The sequence below is a fragment of the Megachile rotundata genome, chromosome 8 (assembly GCF_050947335.1).
Source record: "Megachile rotundata isolate GNS110a chromosome 8, iyMegRotu1, whole genome shotgun sequence".
Classification (NCBI taxonomy): Eukaryota; Metazoa; Arthropoda; class Insecta; order Hymenoptera; family Megachilidae; genus Megachile; species Megachile rotundata.
The window spans coordinates 10,047,834-10,065,366 of NC_134990.1; the positions used below are offsets into that span (position 1 = coordinate 10,047,834).

The 17,533-nt window shown below is 33.1% G+C and overlaps 1 protein-coding gene and 1 long non-coding RNA gene across 7 annotated transcripts in view; one reads left to right on the forward strand and one right to left on the reverse strand.

Moving 5' to 3' along the window:
- Positions 1 to 572: 572 nt before the first annotated feature.
- LOC105662099 (uncharacterized) lies at positions 573 to 7,234 on the reverse strand. 5 transcript variants are annotated; one of them, XR_013039216.1, is made up of 3 exons: positions 6,870 to 7,234; positions 1,178 to 1,634; positions 573 to 1,101 (listed from the first exon to the last, which is right to left on the reverse strand). It is a non-coding gene; the product is annotated as an uncharacterized LOC105662099 (long non-coding RNA). The 5 variants fall into 5 exon arrangements; XR_013039217.1 differs by lacking the exon at positions 6,870 to 7,234 and adding an exon at positions 2,698 to 2,980; XR_001095475.2 differs by lacking the exon at positions 6,870 to 7,234 and adding an exon at positions 2,472 to 2,691.
- A 78-nt stretch (positions 7,235 to 7,312) lies between these two features.
- The window catches only part of LOC100882507 (protein gooseberry-neuro), a 37,962-nt gene continuing 27,741 nt past the window's right edge, over positions 7,313 to 17,533 (forward strand). Inside the window, exons 1-2 of one of the 2 annotated variants that reach the window (XM_076535050.1) lie at positions 7,313 to 7,802; positions 14,051 to 14,364. In XM_076535050.1, the coding sequence (XP_076391165.1) occupies positions 14,062 to 14,364 (303 nt within the window). In that variant the 5' untranslated portion in view covers positions 7,313 to 7,802; positions 14,051 to 14,061. Of the gene's footprint in view, positions 7,803 to 9,480; positions 9,860 to 14,050; positions 14,365 to 17,533 lie in introns of those variants that run through there. The other variant, XM_012282188.2, reaches the window with a different exon arrangement.

Below are 17,533 nucleotides of genomic sequence, written 5' to 3' on the forward strand. Positions count from 1 at the left end.
CCTGCCGCAAGTTATTTAAATAAAACCCTTTGTCGGCTGACTGGAGTCCATTACCGAAGTACTTTTATAGCCACGCGTGTACGCCGATATGCCGGATTACCGTTTCCTTTTCTAACTCTTTTTACAACCTTTTGCACCTCTCGCTTTGACCCCAACACTAACCTGCCTGCACGCGTGCTTCACTCGTCGTTAGAACGATAATTCATTTCTGCCGTTGTTATACGATCAAATTCTACCACTTTCGAATGCTAACTTTATTTTTCTTTTAAGTAACTAAGCAAATGTACAAATAATTCAAAATCTTTTTATTTACTATGAGATTATCAAATAATTTTATCTTTCATTATTGTTAGAATTCTTAGTTAATAATAAATCTAGTATTTTTATAGATTAGGTTTGTAATATTTCAGTGTTAACTGAAGAATTGTTGTAATAGCATTTTTGGATATAAACACAAATTCACTGACTTTTCCTAATTTAAAATAATATAATCTAAATTTGTGACTCATAGATAGCCACAAATTAACATTATATTATGTAGTCTTCTTAATAGTATTTTTTAATACAAACAAAAATTCATTGACTTTTCCTAATTTAAAATAATGTACATTTAAATTTGTGACTCTTGCATAACCATAAATTAGCATTTTGTTATATCATACTCTTCTTAATAGTATTTTTTAATACAAATAAAAATTCACTAAGTTTGCCTAATTTAAACTGACTTTTGCGTAGCCACAAATTAACATTATGTTACTTCATACTCTTCTTAATAGCATTTTTTACTACAGACAAAAATTCACTAAATTTTCCTAATTTAAATTTAAATTGACTCTTGCGTAGCCTCAAATTAACATGGAGTTATATAACACTCCCTTAATAGTATTTTTTAATACAAATATTTCACTCAATTTTCCTAATTGCAAATAATTTAAATTTAAATTTAAATTTGTGACTCTTGCATAGCCACAAATTAACTTTGTTATATTATACTCTTCTAATAATTATTAATTTTCATCTGAGTTATCTTCATTTTCTTCAGAAAAATTCCTCCACTGTCAATTATTCTTTCCTCACAATTTTTACACAATTGTCCATAACCTGAAAAATAAATACACCAGCTAATTCATGTCACAAACGCCCAAACATGACTCATCAAATCAATAAAAAATTTAACCTCGAACTTTATTCCAAACATTGTAAGCGACTCCTTCGAAAGAGACTTTCAAACAGTTCGTACACGAATGTTGCAGGCGTTTGTACAAATGTCTATGAATGCTCGTTCGTGGTTACGCGTTCCGGAAAAGACAGAGACCGTGTAATTTACAAAACCACCAACACAATGCGTGTAACGCACAGCAAACAGAGGATTTTGCATAATTCTCTAGTGGCGTTTTCAGGAACCACAGCTCTTCAGGAGTCTTCGTGTCGAGTCAAATGCCGGGTGGTCGAGTTCTGACGGTGTCCCAGTTCCAAAGTTATGCAAAGAGCTCATTCATTCGGTCAATATGGCAATCAGGAAGATATTTCGGTCATTTGGTAGTCTAACGAGGCTGAGAAAATTGTAAACGGGACGCAGCACGAACGGCTATTCAAATCGACAGCTTCCCCTCGTTCCAGAAATTGTCCTAAACCTGAAATTCGAAAACAAGTTCACGCTTTCTAAGGATCGCATGCATTCTGAATGCATTAGCCTATCACATGGGTCATTGTTGACCAACGATGTTTATCAGAAACTTTGAATATAAAATATTTGGTAAATTAGAATGATTCATGTAGAATTTTAAGAAATTTTGAATATTTTTGAGGTTATAGGTACGGAACGTCAAAATTTTTTAAATTCCACGTTTTCAAATTTATAAATTGATAAATTTCAGACTTTTGATGTTTCTGCATGAGTAAATTACTAAATATTCTAATTTCCAAATTTCCAAATTTCTGAATTTCTAAATTACCAAATTAACACATTACTAAATTAACAAATTACTAAATTAACACATTACTAAATTAACAAATTACTAAATTACTAAATTATTAAATTATCAAATTACTAAATTACCAAATTACCAAATTAACACATTACTAAATTAACAAATTACTAAATTAACAAATTACTAAATTACTAAATTATTAAATTATTAAATTATCAAATTACTAAATTCCCATATTTCTACATGTAAAAATTTCTATACTAAAAAATTTCCAAATCTCAAAATTACTAAATTCCTGAATTCCCATATTTCTACAAATCTAAATTATTAAATTAAAAAATTTCCAAATCTATAAATCACTAAATTGTCAAATTAATAAATTCATAAATTTCCATATTCCCCACTATAAAACTGTCAAACTATCAGCACCCCAAATTTCAAAATTCTCGCGCACCAAAATTCGGCACTAACCACCTCCACTAATAAAATCACAAAACAGCTTTCCACTTAATAACCTCACACTTCTATTTCACTTCTAACCTCAACACATCGCGTTCACGTATCCGCAATTAGCACGTTGAACACACGAGACACGAAACATCAAGTTAGGACGTAGTCAATATTTCACGTAATTCCCATCGCGTTATCCGTGATAATCGTTCGTTGAATCAGCTTTCTTCTCGCCTCGGTTTCGGCTCGAAACGACGACGAAAAGCAGGAAAAAAACGAGCCTCGTCGAAGAAGGGGAATAAAGAAAGGGACGAACCGCTAAGTAGAGCCCTCTGTAAGGCCGCACGAATTTCTATTAAAAGCGGCAATTAGTCTAAGTCTCGATAAATCTTGATGAGTGATACGCCGACATCAGTCTGCTTGTCAAAGACGCCTGTGGCGAGGGCCACACCGATTTCCAACACATTGTTTCCACGAGTGTTCATCGCTGCTCGAAAATGGGAGAACCTTCGGATTTGTTGGTCCGAGGGACACCGTCGTCCCGAAAAGAGACGCGTTGTTATGTTAAAACCAGACGAGAAACGCTATGCGTGCGCGGACGTCATTAGAATTTTTCATGCAAACGTTTTACCGACCGATGTGGACCGCCTGAATGCTTCATTGTTGCTTCTATGTTGGCCGGACTGCTACGCTTCTTTTTCTACCGCTTCTTTGATAGACTGTCGACATTTTTTATTTCGGATGCACTCGACGTCTTCACAGCTTAGGTTAGGATATAGAATTATTCTTTTGTATATTTAAAATTTCCTCACAATGATGTTTTAAATTAGTTTTTTGGGTTAATGTGTATCAGGATTTTACAAAAGATCAACACAAGTTTTTCCCGCGTTGTAACATGTGCTTTATTGAAGAGGAACTGTTTTTGCAGACAATGCAATTCACTCTTGTAAATGGTACCAAGGTGACAAAACAAAAACTGTAATAAACAAAATTTATATAATACTTTTACAATAAATTTAATTTAATATTTCAGTTGAATTTTATACTTATCTTATAAAAGTCTTATCTTTTAAAATAATGAATTTATTAATAATTATAACATGCTAATAGTGCGTCAATATATTACTTTCATAAAAAATTTAATTTAGCTAAATTTTACCTTTCCCTATATAAACTTTTTTTTCATTTGAAAACTAATTTATTAATAACTGTAATATAAATAGCTTATTAATGTCCTTCATACAAAAGTGCAAATTACAAAATTGTTCTTGGAAATGAAGGAAATAAATCGAATTGGTATTTAACCTTGTAAGAAAGGCAGAAACGCGTTTTTCAGAAAACTCCATCAAACAAGTACACGGTAGGTGGTTACAAATATTGCATTAAGTTACATTGCTAGCTGTGCAGGTAGATTTAGGGCCATGGCGAAGTGTTTGTGGCAACGAAAGACATTTTGCCCGTAGCCCAGATGATGTCGCACCACGGGGGGCCATGGATCGCATTTGAACAGTGAGAATGTGTTTCAGCAGTTCTTACCAGTATCGTAAATTTTTTTGTCAGTATAATCTTATAAAATTAATTTTTCAATTAGTTTAACAACTTTAGGTGTCGTTAAAATTATGTTACATTATTTATTTACTTTATTTAGGCAGTAAAATTTTGAAACTAAAATTTTATAGAATTTTCGGATTTTTTAATTTGGGGTTTGGAAATTTAGTGGTATACAACTTTGGAACTTAAAATTTTTTAAATTCCAGAAGAATTTTGGGATTTGGGTCGTTTGGAATTTTTAGTGATTGTGATTTTGAATTTTGGAATTGTACAATTTTTAAATTGTTGAATTTTGAAAATTTCTGAACAATTTGAGACTTTTAGATTTTTAGATTGTGAACTTGGAAATTATTTATTTTTTGTATTTGGAATCATTGTAATTTTAGGATTTTTGAAATTTTGAAACCTAGTAATTTTGGTCCAAATTTGCAAATTCCAAAAATTGTAAAATTCCAAAATTTCAAAATTATCAAATTTCTAAATTCTGAAATTCCCAAATTTCAAAATTTCAAAATTTCAAAATTATCAAATTACCAAGTTACTAAATTTCCAAATTCCCAAATTCCCAAATTTCCAAATTCCCAAATTTCAAAATTTCAAAATTCCCAAATTTTCCAATTACTAAATTACCAAATTTCCAAATTCCCAAATTCCCAAATTCCCAAATTTCCAAATTTCTAAATTCCCAAATTTCAAAATTTCCAAATTCCCAAATTACTAAATTACCAAATTTCCAAATTTCCAAATTCCCAAATTCCCAAATTTCCAAATTCCCAAATTCCCAAATTTCTAAATTCTAAAATTTCCAAATTTAAAAATTCCAAAATTATCAAATTATCAAGTTACTAAATTCCCAAGTTACCAAATTCCCAAATTTTCAAACACCCAACTAGTTACACCCCAACCACCCAATTTCAAAAACCCCAAATTTTCAATTTCTCATCCCCAAAAAATCAACCCCTACTTAAGCCCCCACATTACCAAACCAAATCAACCGCAAACCATTCAACACAATTTATCATCCTCATCGTCCACTGCGAATTAATTTACCCCATAACCTCGAAAACAATCCCACCCCATCCGATCTGAAATCTCCCGATAAAATTATCCACGCTCGAATCCTTACGAGCGTCTCGAACGCATTTTCTACCTGGCACCTTCGAAACCGAAGAAAGACATTTTAGACTGGAGACAGAACAGAAGAAAACGTTTCTGTAAAAATGACTGTCCAGTTTCGCTTCTCGGCGATGAGCAACGACGGGGTGCGACGAAGCGTCACCTGTTACAATAGAGTGCACAAAACCGACTATCGATCCGACGAAATCTGGCTAATCAATTTCTTCCGCGTTATAGCGTGCTACCTGGACCACTCTTTGGTCACAGACCCACGTGACCTTGCTCCTTCAGGATCCAAATCGAAGCTGGACTTTCACCTCCTACGTGGATAAACTGGGGGACTACCGGCACTCGAGACCGCAGTTCATGGTGAATTTACCGGTTCCTAGACAATACCGGGGCAACTTTTAGCTACGGAAACATCGGGTCTCGTTTTGTCTAGCTGAACGTTCGAACTGCACGGAACTAAATCGACTTTGCAACACCTCTTTTATCGGGTTAAAGCATTGACTTTCGTTCGGATAAGTGAACAATGGTCGAATGGGGGAGAGAGAGGCTGATACCGGCTTGTGATAATTTATAAATAACGTGATTTGACATGATTGTAATAGTAGATGTTTCGTATTTTAACTTGGATGAAGTAGATTGAAGTTTTGTTATTTGCGCAACGCGGGGAGTGGTAGTGAAATGGCGGGAAAATTCGAATATATGATAAATTTTATTTACTGCAATATATTGTCTGCAGTCTAATATATTTTATAATATAGCGTGACATATTGTGATCTCTTATGAATGATTATAATCTGTTATGATTTATACATTTCCAAATTTGAAAATTTGAAAATAGTGAAGTTTGAGAATTATGTAGTAAAAACATTCACAAACTAATGATTTAACTTGTAAATGCGAATAAAGTTAGCTATAGTCGTGCCAATCCTATAATATTCTTTATTTAGTTCATGTTATAAATAGATAATAATTGCTTCATGAAAGGAAGTAAAAGTATGAAATGAATGAAGCACGAGGTAGTCTTTAATTATACATGTGAAATGACGACAATTTAAAACTGCTTATAGAAAATATAATCCAAATAAAATTAAGTATTACAATTATTACCATGTTTACAGACACATTTATCTATAATTATATAACAATTTTCACAATCATTAAGCTGGTACGAATAACAGCACCTTTTTATGTACTCTTTTAAATTTACTGTTGTGTATTATAAATGATGTATGTATGCATAAAAGAAATGATCATATTAACACGTAAAAATATAACTATTAAAAAATAGAAATTTGTTAGCAACATAATAGATTTATATAAGAAATCTCATTTAATATTGTTCTCTCTAAATTTCTAAACAAATAAATTAAGTACAAAATTATTAGTAATCAGTATAATCTGTCGAGCTTTTTACGTGAGGAAACCATAACCTAACCACAACTGAAATTGCGTTCCGAAAAATATTTCACATTATTTCGTACATCGTGTCAATACGAATTAAAACGATATGGCCTATGTAGGTTTTATGTTTCTCCGAACTAAATATAACTTACAAAAACGAATTGTAGATAACATTTGTTTCTTATAAAATATTTTTAATAACACTTTTCTTATTCGTACTCACGTTTGCTTCAGCGATTATAAGTCTCGCTTTATCTTCGTTTTTCAATCGCGTCGATATTTATTCGTTTTAACGATGTGAAATGTTACAATAGTTCTATGTATGATTTTTGCAACATTTAATTTATAATCGTATCGTAACTGAACCAATGACAGTCGAGTTAAAAATTAATCGTAAAATTTTACGTTTACCTTAAAATGACACTTTTGGTCGACCCGAACGCTTCTTCCCGCCATAATTACGTCTTCTACTGTGATCCGCAATAGCACTTTTTTAACGACGTATTTATTTCGCGATATAACTGTTGCTTTCAATACAATCGATCACTGCTTTTTCACTCTTTAAAAGTTCTTTCCCACGAGGCATTTCACTTTCTAAACTTCACAAATCTTACGTAAAATAAAGCAAGAAGACAACGAATTTATTCGTGAAGTTCGATTGACGCCAACATAAAGAAAATACATTAGGTTGGCATATTCATGACACCGCAGACTCCAGCGCCATCTTCAGTAATTAAAAATAAATCTACATTCATTGTCTATAACATCTGTAGTCACTGCAATATTTACGAACCGCCAAAAGGTTTTCTGTAAATTACCTTACGTTAGTGTGACAGTTTTACATAGTTTGTACAAGAATAAGAAATGTCAACCGTAATTTTCTACCGAAGCTTCAGGTCATTGAAAATACGGTTGGCGTATTTATGCAGGGCAGTGTAGCAAGAAAGTGATTTCCAGTGTCCGAAAACGAGGAATATTTACGACCGCCACTGTCTGAGAGTAAAATCATAATGAACGCATGATGGACCGGTGTAAATTTTTACGAAGGTCTTCCCAGCAAACAGCCAAGTCCGACTGTAAATCTTTCCGCACGGTAGCGAAGCGACCGGGCAGCGGGAGGTCCTGCGGGAGCAACCGTGTGCACGTAATGTCCTCGGCCTTTAAGGACTACGCGACTGCAAGAAAGAAGAACGCTCTCGATGTCTGTAAATATTACAGCAGTCCTTCGACGCTAAGCTTTTCAGAGATTTACGATATGCTGCGATGATTCGTGATAATTGGTTTATGAGAATGAATAACACGCTCTAGGGTTTCCGGCCGTTATTTACAGACGCTTGAACGATGGTAAGTTCTTGTATGAAATACTTCGTATTTACGAGGAAAATTCTAGAATTTGGTTAGGTAGTTGCACAATATGGCGGAACAAGAATTTGAAGTTTTCGGAAATACGATGTAGATTTTCAAATATAATTGCATGTATTTAAATTTGAAAATTTGACAATTTTTAATTAGATAAATTTATTAGTTTGAAAAACTGAAATATTTAAGGCAAATTTTCAAATTTATATTTTTCTAGGTGACTGAGTTCTAGTGTTCTAAATTCCGCATATGCAGATCACTAAATTGTGAAATTCTTAATCTCTGAATCTCTAAATTTGCAAATCTTCAAAGTTAGGATGTAAAATGCGCAAATTTCAGATTAAGTCTCAATTTTCAGAATTCTTCACTTTCAACATATCTAAATTTTTTAATTTCTTATTTTACATGTATTCAAATTTCCAAATCTACAAATTACTAAATTTTTAAATTTTTATTTGATATAAATTTTCTATGAAAATTTTCGATTTTGTAAGAAATATGTATGATGTTAAATGTGCACATTTTCTAATTTCTATATTTACAAAATTCTATATTTTAAAATTGTCAGAACTTCAAATTTTTTCATTTCTTTAGACCAAATTTCCAAATTTTGCAACATTTAAATCTTCAAATTTTCAAATTTCTCAATATTAAAATTTCAAAATATGTATTGGTGTTTTTATAATCCAAGATATATATTAAAATCCCATCAGGCAAATTAAAGTTTTCAAATTTCCAAATTCAAAGACCTCAAAATCTGTAAATTACAAATATGCAATTCTCAAAATCCCTAAATCCAAAATTTGCACTTCTCAAGACCTCAAAATGTTAAGGCTTGCAGATTTCAAAATACCAAAATCTCAAAATATACAGTTTTCAGAATTTAATTATCTAAAAATGTAAAACTTTTAAAGTTTAATATCTTAAAATTTTTTAAGATGAAAACTTAAAAATTAAAAAGTGTAAAAACCCTGAAATCCTGAAATCCTTAAACCCTGAAATCTTTAAATCCCCAAACCCTTAAACCCTCAAATCCTTAAATTCTAAGAATCTCAAACTCTCAAAACCTCAAAATTTAAAAATCTCAAAATCTGAAATCTCAAACTCTCCAACCCTAAAAATCTCAAATTCCCAAACTCTCAAAATCCCATCTCTAAAATCCAAAAATCCCGGCATCAGCGAAACTCCGTCTCCCCAAACGAAGCCCCCAACCACTAAATTAACCATACAAGCCTGTAAACAACAACCGCGTTAAACCGTCGTATCCTCCGATCCAATCAGGTCGCAACCGATCCCCGTTAAGGCATGCAAATAACCAAATTACCAGTATATTTCATTAGTCGGACTATTTATTCACGCCTCCTCCGATCCGATTTCCGTTCCGGTCGCTGGGTCCGCGGGACCCATGGGTCGGCGTATCGTGCCCCCCGCAGCAGTCTGGGCCCACGTCCAGTGAACGTCGAACGCGGACACCGTGGGCGTTTCCTCTCGATAGAAACGCCCACTGGAAAGCGGCGCTTTACCAACCGAGCGAACAGGGCGTGGCCATACAGCGGGGTTACTCTCGGCATCCACCGGTAGTCCCTGTTTCCCGAGGACCCCCTTTTTCGTGTCCCCGTGCGACTCGGCTAGAGGAGGGGACACGAGGGGTCCCGGTGACCAAACCGACACGTTATTGCAGGGATACCCCTCGCAACGAAAGCCACGCGAGCCCCTCGCTTCTTCCTTTTATCCTATCGCGTCCTGTTAAGCGACCATCTCCCTTCCGAGCCAGTTTTTCCCCGTCTTTTCTTTCTTTTTTTTCGGGGGTTCCCTCTCGCGCGTGCCCTGCCCCCTACGCGACACACGGGTCCTCCACCTCCGCCGTTTCGTCCAAACAGTCGTTTTGCCTCGGGACATCCGTGCCGGCGTGCCTACTGCGTCCGGCACTCGCGGTTAGTGAAAACAACTAGTTCTGGTGACTTTCCGAAGATAAGCGAAATAAGATACCATGGACGTCACCGGAGGAATGAGACCCATCTTTGGAGGATACCCGTTTCAAGGTCGGTGTTGGATCGTGGTCTTGTTTTCTGTTGACATGTGTTGTTTTATACTTAACCTATTTGCTATCGGGATTCTTTAATGATGTTTTCAATATGTATATATATTTGAACACTTGGAATAGGAATTTATTGAATAATATGTACATATTGTGTGTGTTCTTATATTCTAGTTTTCGAAATTATTTTTTTGATGTCTAGCTTGTTTATTTGACATAAATTTATAGCCCATATAAAATTATCTTTTGATGATTATTTAGCGTGTAAAGTCTTATAAGAATTTAGTAGATTAATAATAGAATCCAATGCAGTTTCATAAAAGTTAACATTACGTTGGGTTTTTATTTAATATTAGATTCACGGAAAATTATTTAGGAATTATTTAGGAATTTTTAAGATATGTAATTCTTGTCAGTGTTAGTCAATTTTTGTGAATATTACATTAATTCTAGGAGCTTTTAATAAATTTTTATTAATCTAAATAAATTGCTGTAAGTTTGAACAATTATTTGCAAGTTTAAATTAATACTAGTAACTTGAAATACATTTTTTTAAATGTAACTAAATTGTTGCAAATTTAATAGAATCTTATAAAATATGGCTACAAAGCAGAAATAGATTGCTTGCTTATTAGAATTTTTCGGATATAGGGATTTGATAATCTGAGTTTTTGAAATCCTATAAATTTGAAGACGTAAGGATATATGGACACAGAAATATTGGAAACGTATTAGATGACCTTGGGATTTTTTGAGAATTTGGAAATTTGGATATTGGAGAAGTTTAATAATCTAGTTATTTAGCAATTTAGAGAAGTAGATTTTTTTAAATTTGGAAAATTTAAGAATTTGTGAATTTGGGGATCTAAGAATATGAAAATCAAGAGATTTAGAGCTCTTGGAAATTGAGGAATTTGTAAGAATTGACAAATTTACTAGATTTCCAAATTGTCCAATTACTAAATCATTGAATTCTTAAATTCCCAAATTTCCAAGTATTAAATTACAAAATTCCCAAATCTCCAAATTATTGAAATACAAAATTCCCAATTCTCCAAATGACAAAGTTATTAAGTTATTAAATTCTCAAATTCACAAATTTCTAAAGTACCAAATTCCTAAATCATTAAATTATTAAATTCTTCAATTCCTAAATTCCCAAATTTCCAAGTTCCCAAATTCCCAAGTTCCCAAGTTCCCAAATTCCCAAATTCCCAAATTCCCAAGTTCCCAAATTCCCAAGTTCCCAAATTCCCAAATTCCCAAATTCCCAAGTTCCCAAATTCCCAAATTGACAGATTACCAAAATACAAAATTCCCAAATCACCGAATCACCAAATTTCGAAATCCCTAAATTAACAAATTACCAAAACACAAAATTCCCAATACACCAAATCACCAAATCCTCGAATCACCAAATCCTCAAATCTCCAAATTCCCAAATCCCTAATTCCTCAAATCCCCAAATCCCCAAATCCTCAAATCACCAAATTACCAAGTCACTAAATTCCCAAATCACCAAATTCCGGAATCCCCGAATTAACAAATTACCAAAACACAAAATTCCCAATACACCAAATCACCAAATCCTCGAATCACCAAATCTCCAAATCCCCAAATCCCCAAATCTCCAAATCCCCAAATCCTCAAATCCCCAAATTACCAAGTCACTAAATTCCCAATTCCCCAAATACAACGTTCTCCCCGACGCAATCACGCTAATTGCAACCTTATCCGAGATTGGCAAAGAAAGTAGTAATCGAAGTTCGACTCCCGGTCATAACGAGCGCATAAGTTCTTCGATCTTACGGCTGTTAGGTCGCGGTTTTGATTATTTCACGGCGCCCAGTTATGCGATTTCACGTTTGCGCCTGCGATTCGATTCCAATCCCTATCTCTTTGTGCCTGATCATTCTACCCTAATAGAAATATCGAAATGCAGGGATATCAAGATGTGGAGTTACCAAAATGTAAGACAATTAGGATGTAAAGAGTGATGGGTTTGAGAGATATCGAGATGTAGGAATGGCAAAGATCTAGAAACATCGAGATCCTGTGTATACATATACAGGGTGTTACCTGTAACGCTACTCACAATTTTTCTCCCACTTGCAGCCACCTTACGAAAAAAAGTTTAGAACAATATTTGCAGGGTCTGAAGTGCACAATAAATATTAGTAAAGCAAATTTTGAAAACAGTTTGTTCTCTTGGCAAAGTCAAGGTCACCTTGGGTTTTTTAAATAGGGACATACATTTTTTTTTATTCGTAGCTTTAGAGGACATCGAGACGAATTCAAAACGCGTATTACATGATATTTTTATTAACATATTACTCGATTTATAGAAGAGGAAATGAGTTTGTTTCAATAGACATCTTGGGTAAAGGCACTTATTACACATATATTATTGTAGGTACTCAAGATAATTATACAATTTAAGATAATATTAAGATGATTAAGATAACATTAAGGTGGTAAGAAGACAGTTAACATAGTATTGAGGTAATATGAAGAGAGTTCAGATAATGTTAAGGTGGTATTTAAGATCTGTATGATAATTTGGAATTCAATTACCTCTGATGTTATCTTAATAATACTGTTCTCATGTTCCTTATAATTAGATAAGTTCTACTTCATATAACTAGATAAACACGTATAATTACTTAATAATTAAATATAAGAGATGAAATTAAATATAAATATAATAATTTAGATAAGTAGCTGAATATTTATTTCTCTAGATAGTTTCATTTATACGGCTAACTTTATACATAAATTAATATTGAAAATTGTATCTCGATTATATCCTCGAAGCACATGTTATGTTAATGTAAGACATCAAATATCAATGCTTTTACAAGGATAAATTAATAAAATATGGAGGAACTGTATTTTTCTTAAATTATCAAGCTTATTTTAGTATTCCCAATGAAATATCAATAGGTATCAATTTTGTTTAATAATTTTCATTATTCAATTATAATTTGTGATTGTCAATTTGAAATTAGTCAAAATTGATTTTGAATTGAATATATTATTGTAATTTCATATACTTTTATCGCTGATAACGATTGAAGAGCTTTATATTATCAATAACTCTTGACATTTTATTGTTATTTATTGGTATTCATTGATAGTCAGTGATAGTCATTAATAGTCGTTGATAGTCATTGGTATTCATTGACATTTATTGACATTCATTTATATTCATTAATATTAATTTATATTCATTGATAGGCATTGATAGTCATTAATATTTATTGATATTCATTAATATTCATTTATATTAATTTATATTCATTGATAATCATTGATATGCATTAATAGTTATTGATATTCGTTCAGATTCATTGACATTTATTGACATTCATTGATATTCGTTTATATTAATTTATATTGACTTATTTTCATTGATATGCATTGATAGTTATTGGTGTTTCTTAAAACTCCTTGATATTTATTTAATGTAACTGAATATCTCTTGACATCTCTTGATAATTGTTGTTCCTGATTGATTGTTGTTGATACTTTTAAATATTTATTGATATTTATTGATATTTATTGACATTCATTGAGAGCAATGGATAATTATTGATATTTATTGATATTTATTGATATTTATTGATATTTATTGATATTTATTGATATTTATTGATATTCATTGATATTCATGGATATTTATTGATATTTATTAATATTTATTGATATTCATTGATATTTATTAATATTTATTGGCATTTATTGATGTTCCCAGGTGTTTCTTAATATTTTTTGTTAGTTATTGAAATTCACTGATATTTTCTTATATTTTTTGGATGTTCCTTGATGTTTCTTGATACTTCCTGATATTTCGTGACATTTCTTGATATCCCTTGATATTCCTTGACATCCCAAGCTTTCTAACTAAAATCTCTTAACCTTCCCACTCACAGACAACAATACTCCCAAATCCGTATTACAAGTCTGTAGACACTCATCGTGCACCAACGAAAAACCACCATCACATTCGTATCCTCCACTATCAATAATCCCGAAAGCGACAGGCATTAACGAGCCTCCTCCATTCGAATTACAAGCCACTTTAATAAGCGGTCGAGTATCGTCGTGCAAGGTGCATGAAATCGGGCCGATAAATTTCTGGAACGTTCGATTGAGTCGTCCCGGGAATAAACAGCGCTTTCAACGTTTTCAACAGGCCAAGGACGCATGAATCAACTGGGTGGCGTCTTCATCAACGGACGGCCACTTCCGAATCACATCAGGCTGAAAATCGTCGAGATGGCGGCGGCGGGTGTGCGACCTTGCGTTATCTCGCGGCAGCTTAGGGTTTCGCACGGTTGCGTGTCGAAGATACTGAATCGTTATCAGGAGACCGGTTCCATCAGGCCGGGTGTGATCGGCGGCAGCAAACCCAGGGTGGCCACACCTGAAATCGAGACGAGGATCGAGGAGATGAAGAGGGATAATCCGGGAATATTCTCCTGGGAGATTAGGGAGAAACTGGTGAAGGTAAGGAAGAAGTAATTTTCGCGGATGTTATTTAGCGGAGGTGCTTTTCTGGGTGCTGAAGAGTTGATTGGAAGCGTGAATTTGTTATTGCGTGTGGTGGGTACGTGCTGATTTCTGATTTCAATATTTCGGATCTGATTTTGATGATTTGGGAATTAGGAAATTTGGGGTATTTAGAATGTTTGAGGTATTAGGAACATTTAGGGTATTTTGGGTATTTGGGGTATTTGAGTATTTGGAATATTTGGAGTATTTGGAGTATCTGGATTATTTTGGATATTTGGGGTATTTGGGATATTTGGAGTATTTGGGATACTTGGATTATTTTGGATATTTTAGATATTTGGAGTATTTGGGATATTTGGAGTATTTTGGATATTTGGGATATTTGGAGTATTTTGGATTATTTTGGATATTTTGGATATTTTGAATATTTTGGGTATTTAGTATATTTAGGATATTTTGGATATTTAGTATATTTAGGAAATTTGGGGTATTTAGGATGTTTGAGGTATTAGGAACATTTAGGGTATTTTGAGTATTTGGGATATTTGGGATATTTGGGATATTTGGGAGATTTAGGATATTTGGAATATTTGGCGTATTTGGAGTCTTTGGAATATTTGGATTATTTTGGATATTTGGGGTATTTGGGATATTTGGAGTATTTTGAATTATTTTGGATATTTTGGATTATTTTGGATATTTTGGATATTTTGGATATTTTTAATATTTTGAATATTTTGGATATTTAGTATATTTAGTATATTTGGGGTATTTGGGGTATTAGGGTTGTTTGGGATATTTAAAAAATTGAAACATTTAAGGAAATTAGAAGATTTTAGAAAATTATTAACTTTGACAAATTTGTGAAATTTGGAAGATTCATAAAATTTGAAAAATTTAGGAAATTTTGAATATTCAGAAAATTAATGAAGTTTAAATATTCCAAAAAAAACTTAAAGAATTTAGAAGAGTTAGAAAATTTAGAAAAGTTGGGAAAATTGGAATAATTAGAAAATTTTACAAATTTAGAAATTTTGGAAAACTTGGGAAAATTTAAGAAATGTAAAAGGTTAATAATATTTAGGAAATTTAATAAGTTTAGGAAAATTTAGAAAATTCAGAAAATTCAGAAAACTTAGAAAAGTTAGAAAATTTCCAAAATTTGAGAAATTCGAAAAGCTTGAAAAGTTTGAAAAATTCCAGTAATTAAAAAAATTTACAAAAACCAAAAGTAATTTTAAAAAAGTTTAAAAGTATACTTAAATACCTCTATTCATAATGTTCATAAAAGACCATCTGCATTCTTTACGCTTAAACCATCAATCACAATAAAATAAATTGAAATGATCAAAGATATACAATCAATATTAATAATCAAATCATCATTATCAATCACCTGTTCGCACTCAGTTATCTCTCCATCAATCAGCCGACATCATCATATTGGTAAATGTTAATTAATTCATAAACTACTACTACTAGTACATCAACCTTCGACATAATCGACGACCCAATTTCAACATTTCAAAAGATCACATTCCACGTAAACCGCATTTATTTTCCTTTCAACACTCTATTAATAATCATAGATCCTCTTAAATTTCATAATTTTAATATTCATGAACCTCACAAGTTTTTACATTTAAAAATTTGTATAATCGGAAGACTTTAAAAAATTCTTAAATTAATTTAGACAGATCAAACTTTGTTAAATCAAAAATTTGTCAAATATTCTTTAACTCTGATCTAAAGTGTACCTATAGTAAAATTCACCAATTTCCAAGTTTCCTCATTTAACCAAAGCAACATTAACAATTATCAGATAAATTATCAACAGGATATATAAGGACCGTCAGACTTCACAATTTTCCACCAGAGAACTCAACAATTTTGTTGGGTTGAGGATTTTGTTATTATTTGTTTGACTGTTGGACCAAAGGATTTTTGGAGATTTGAAACCATAGAGATAAGTTGACAATGTGGTGAACTTGAAATCTAACAGTTTATGGATCTAGAAATTATGTAGGAATTAAAGTATCTAGGGATTTGTAGTAATTTCGAAAGACAGCAGTTGTTATAATCTAGGGATATGAAGGTTTAATGTGAAGGTCTGTAGATCAGTGTATTTGGGGAGCTTGAGATTTCAGAATCTTGGGGTATAGAGGTCTAGGAGTATGGGGAGCTTGAGATTTAAGAACCTTGTGATATAGAGGTCTAAGAATATGGAGACATTTGAGGACACTGGGATTTGGAAATCTAAGAATGTGAGGATTTGGTACTTGTGGGTGCAGAAATATAGAGATCCAGAAATATGGGAATGTATGGTATTTGGGGACATTAGGATTTGTAGACATAAAAACCAGGGAATTGTGGATGAAAAGATATAGAAGTTAAAAACTGTGGAGATATATGTATTTACGGACATTAGAGTTTGGAGATTTGAAAATGCGAGAAGCTTGGTAGTTGAAGATCCAGGCCTAAAAGTATGAAGATGAATGGTACTTAGGCACATTAAGATTTGGAGATCTACAAATTAACTTTAAGATCTCTAAATATAAACTTCAGGATCTAGAAATCTAATAATGTAGAGATATCAGAATTTGAATGTGAAAAATCAAATTGTCGAAGAAAATATCAATCCCCATTTCCCAGCAAGGAAAACGTTGGGGGGCATCGTCGTTCGACCTCTTGATCGGGGGTGGACGTGTTTCCGCAGGGTTCCCGTATCTCTCGACAGATCGCGAGCTAGCGGGGCTTTTTAATCTTGTGCACGAGGCGTGCACGAGGTGGGCAAGGGTGTACGTGAGCGCCCTCAGGCGACTCGCGTGTCCTTTAATACGTTACTGGCCGCCGCCTACACCCACGCCTCATTGGCGTAACGCTCCCTCGTTCGTGCCGCGATTTTCGAGTATGCAAAACGACTTTTCCAAGAATAACCTCTTCCGTGTACTAGGCCTTTATCTCGACACCTTGAAAAATCGTAAACACCCGAGCGAACACCGAGGATCATCATTTGCTGGACGGTGCTTTCATGAAAAGGGGGGTAACGTGATAATGGAAAGAAATTACGTCTTTCAGAATGTTCTAGCCTTTAGTATTACATTTTAAAGTTTGATAAGGAAGTTGATAAGATGTTGTAGAAGGGTCAATCGTATTGACTCCT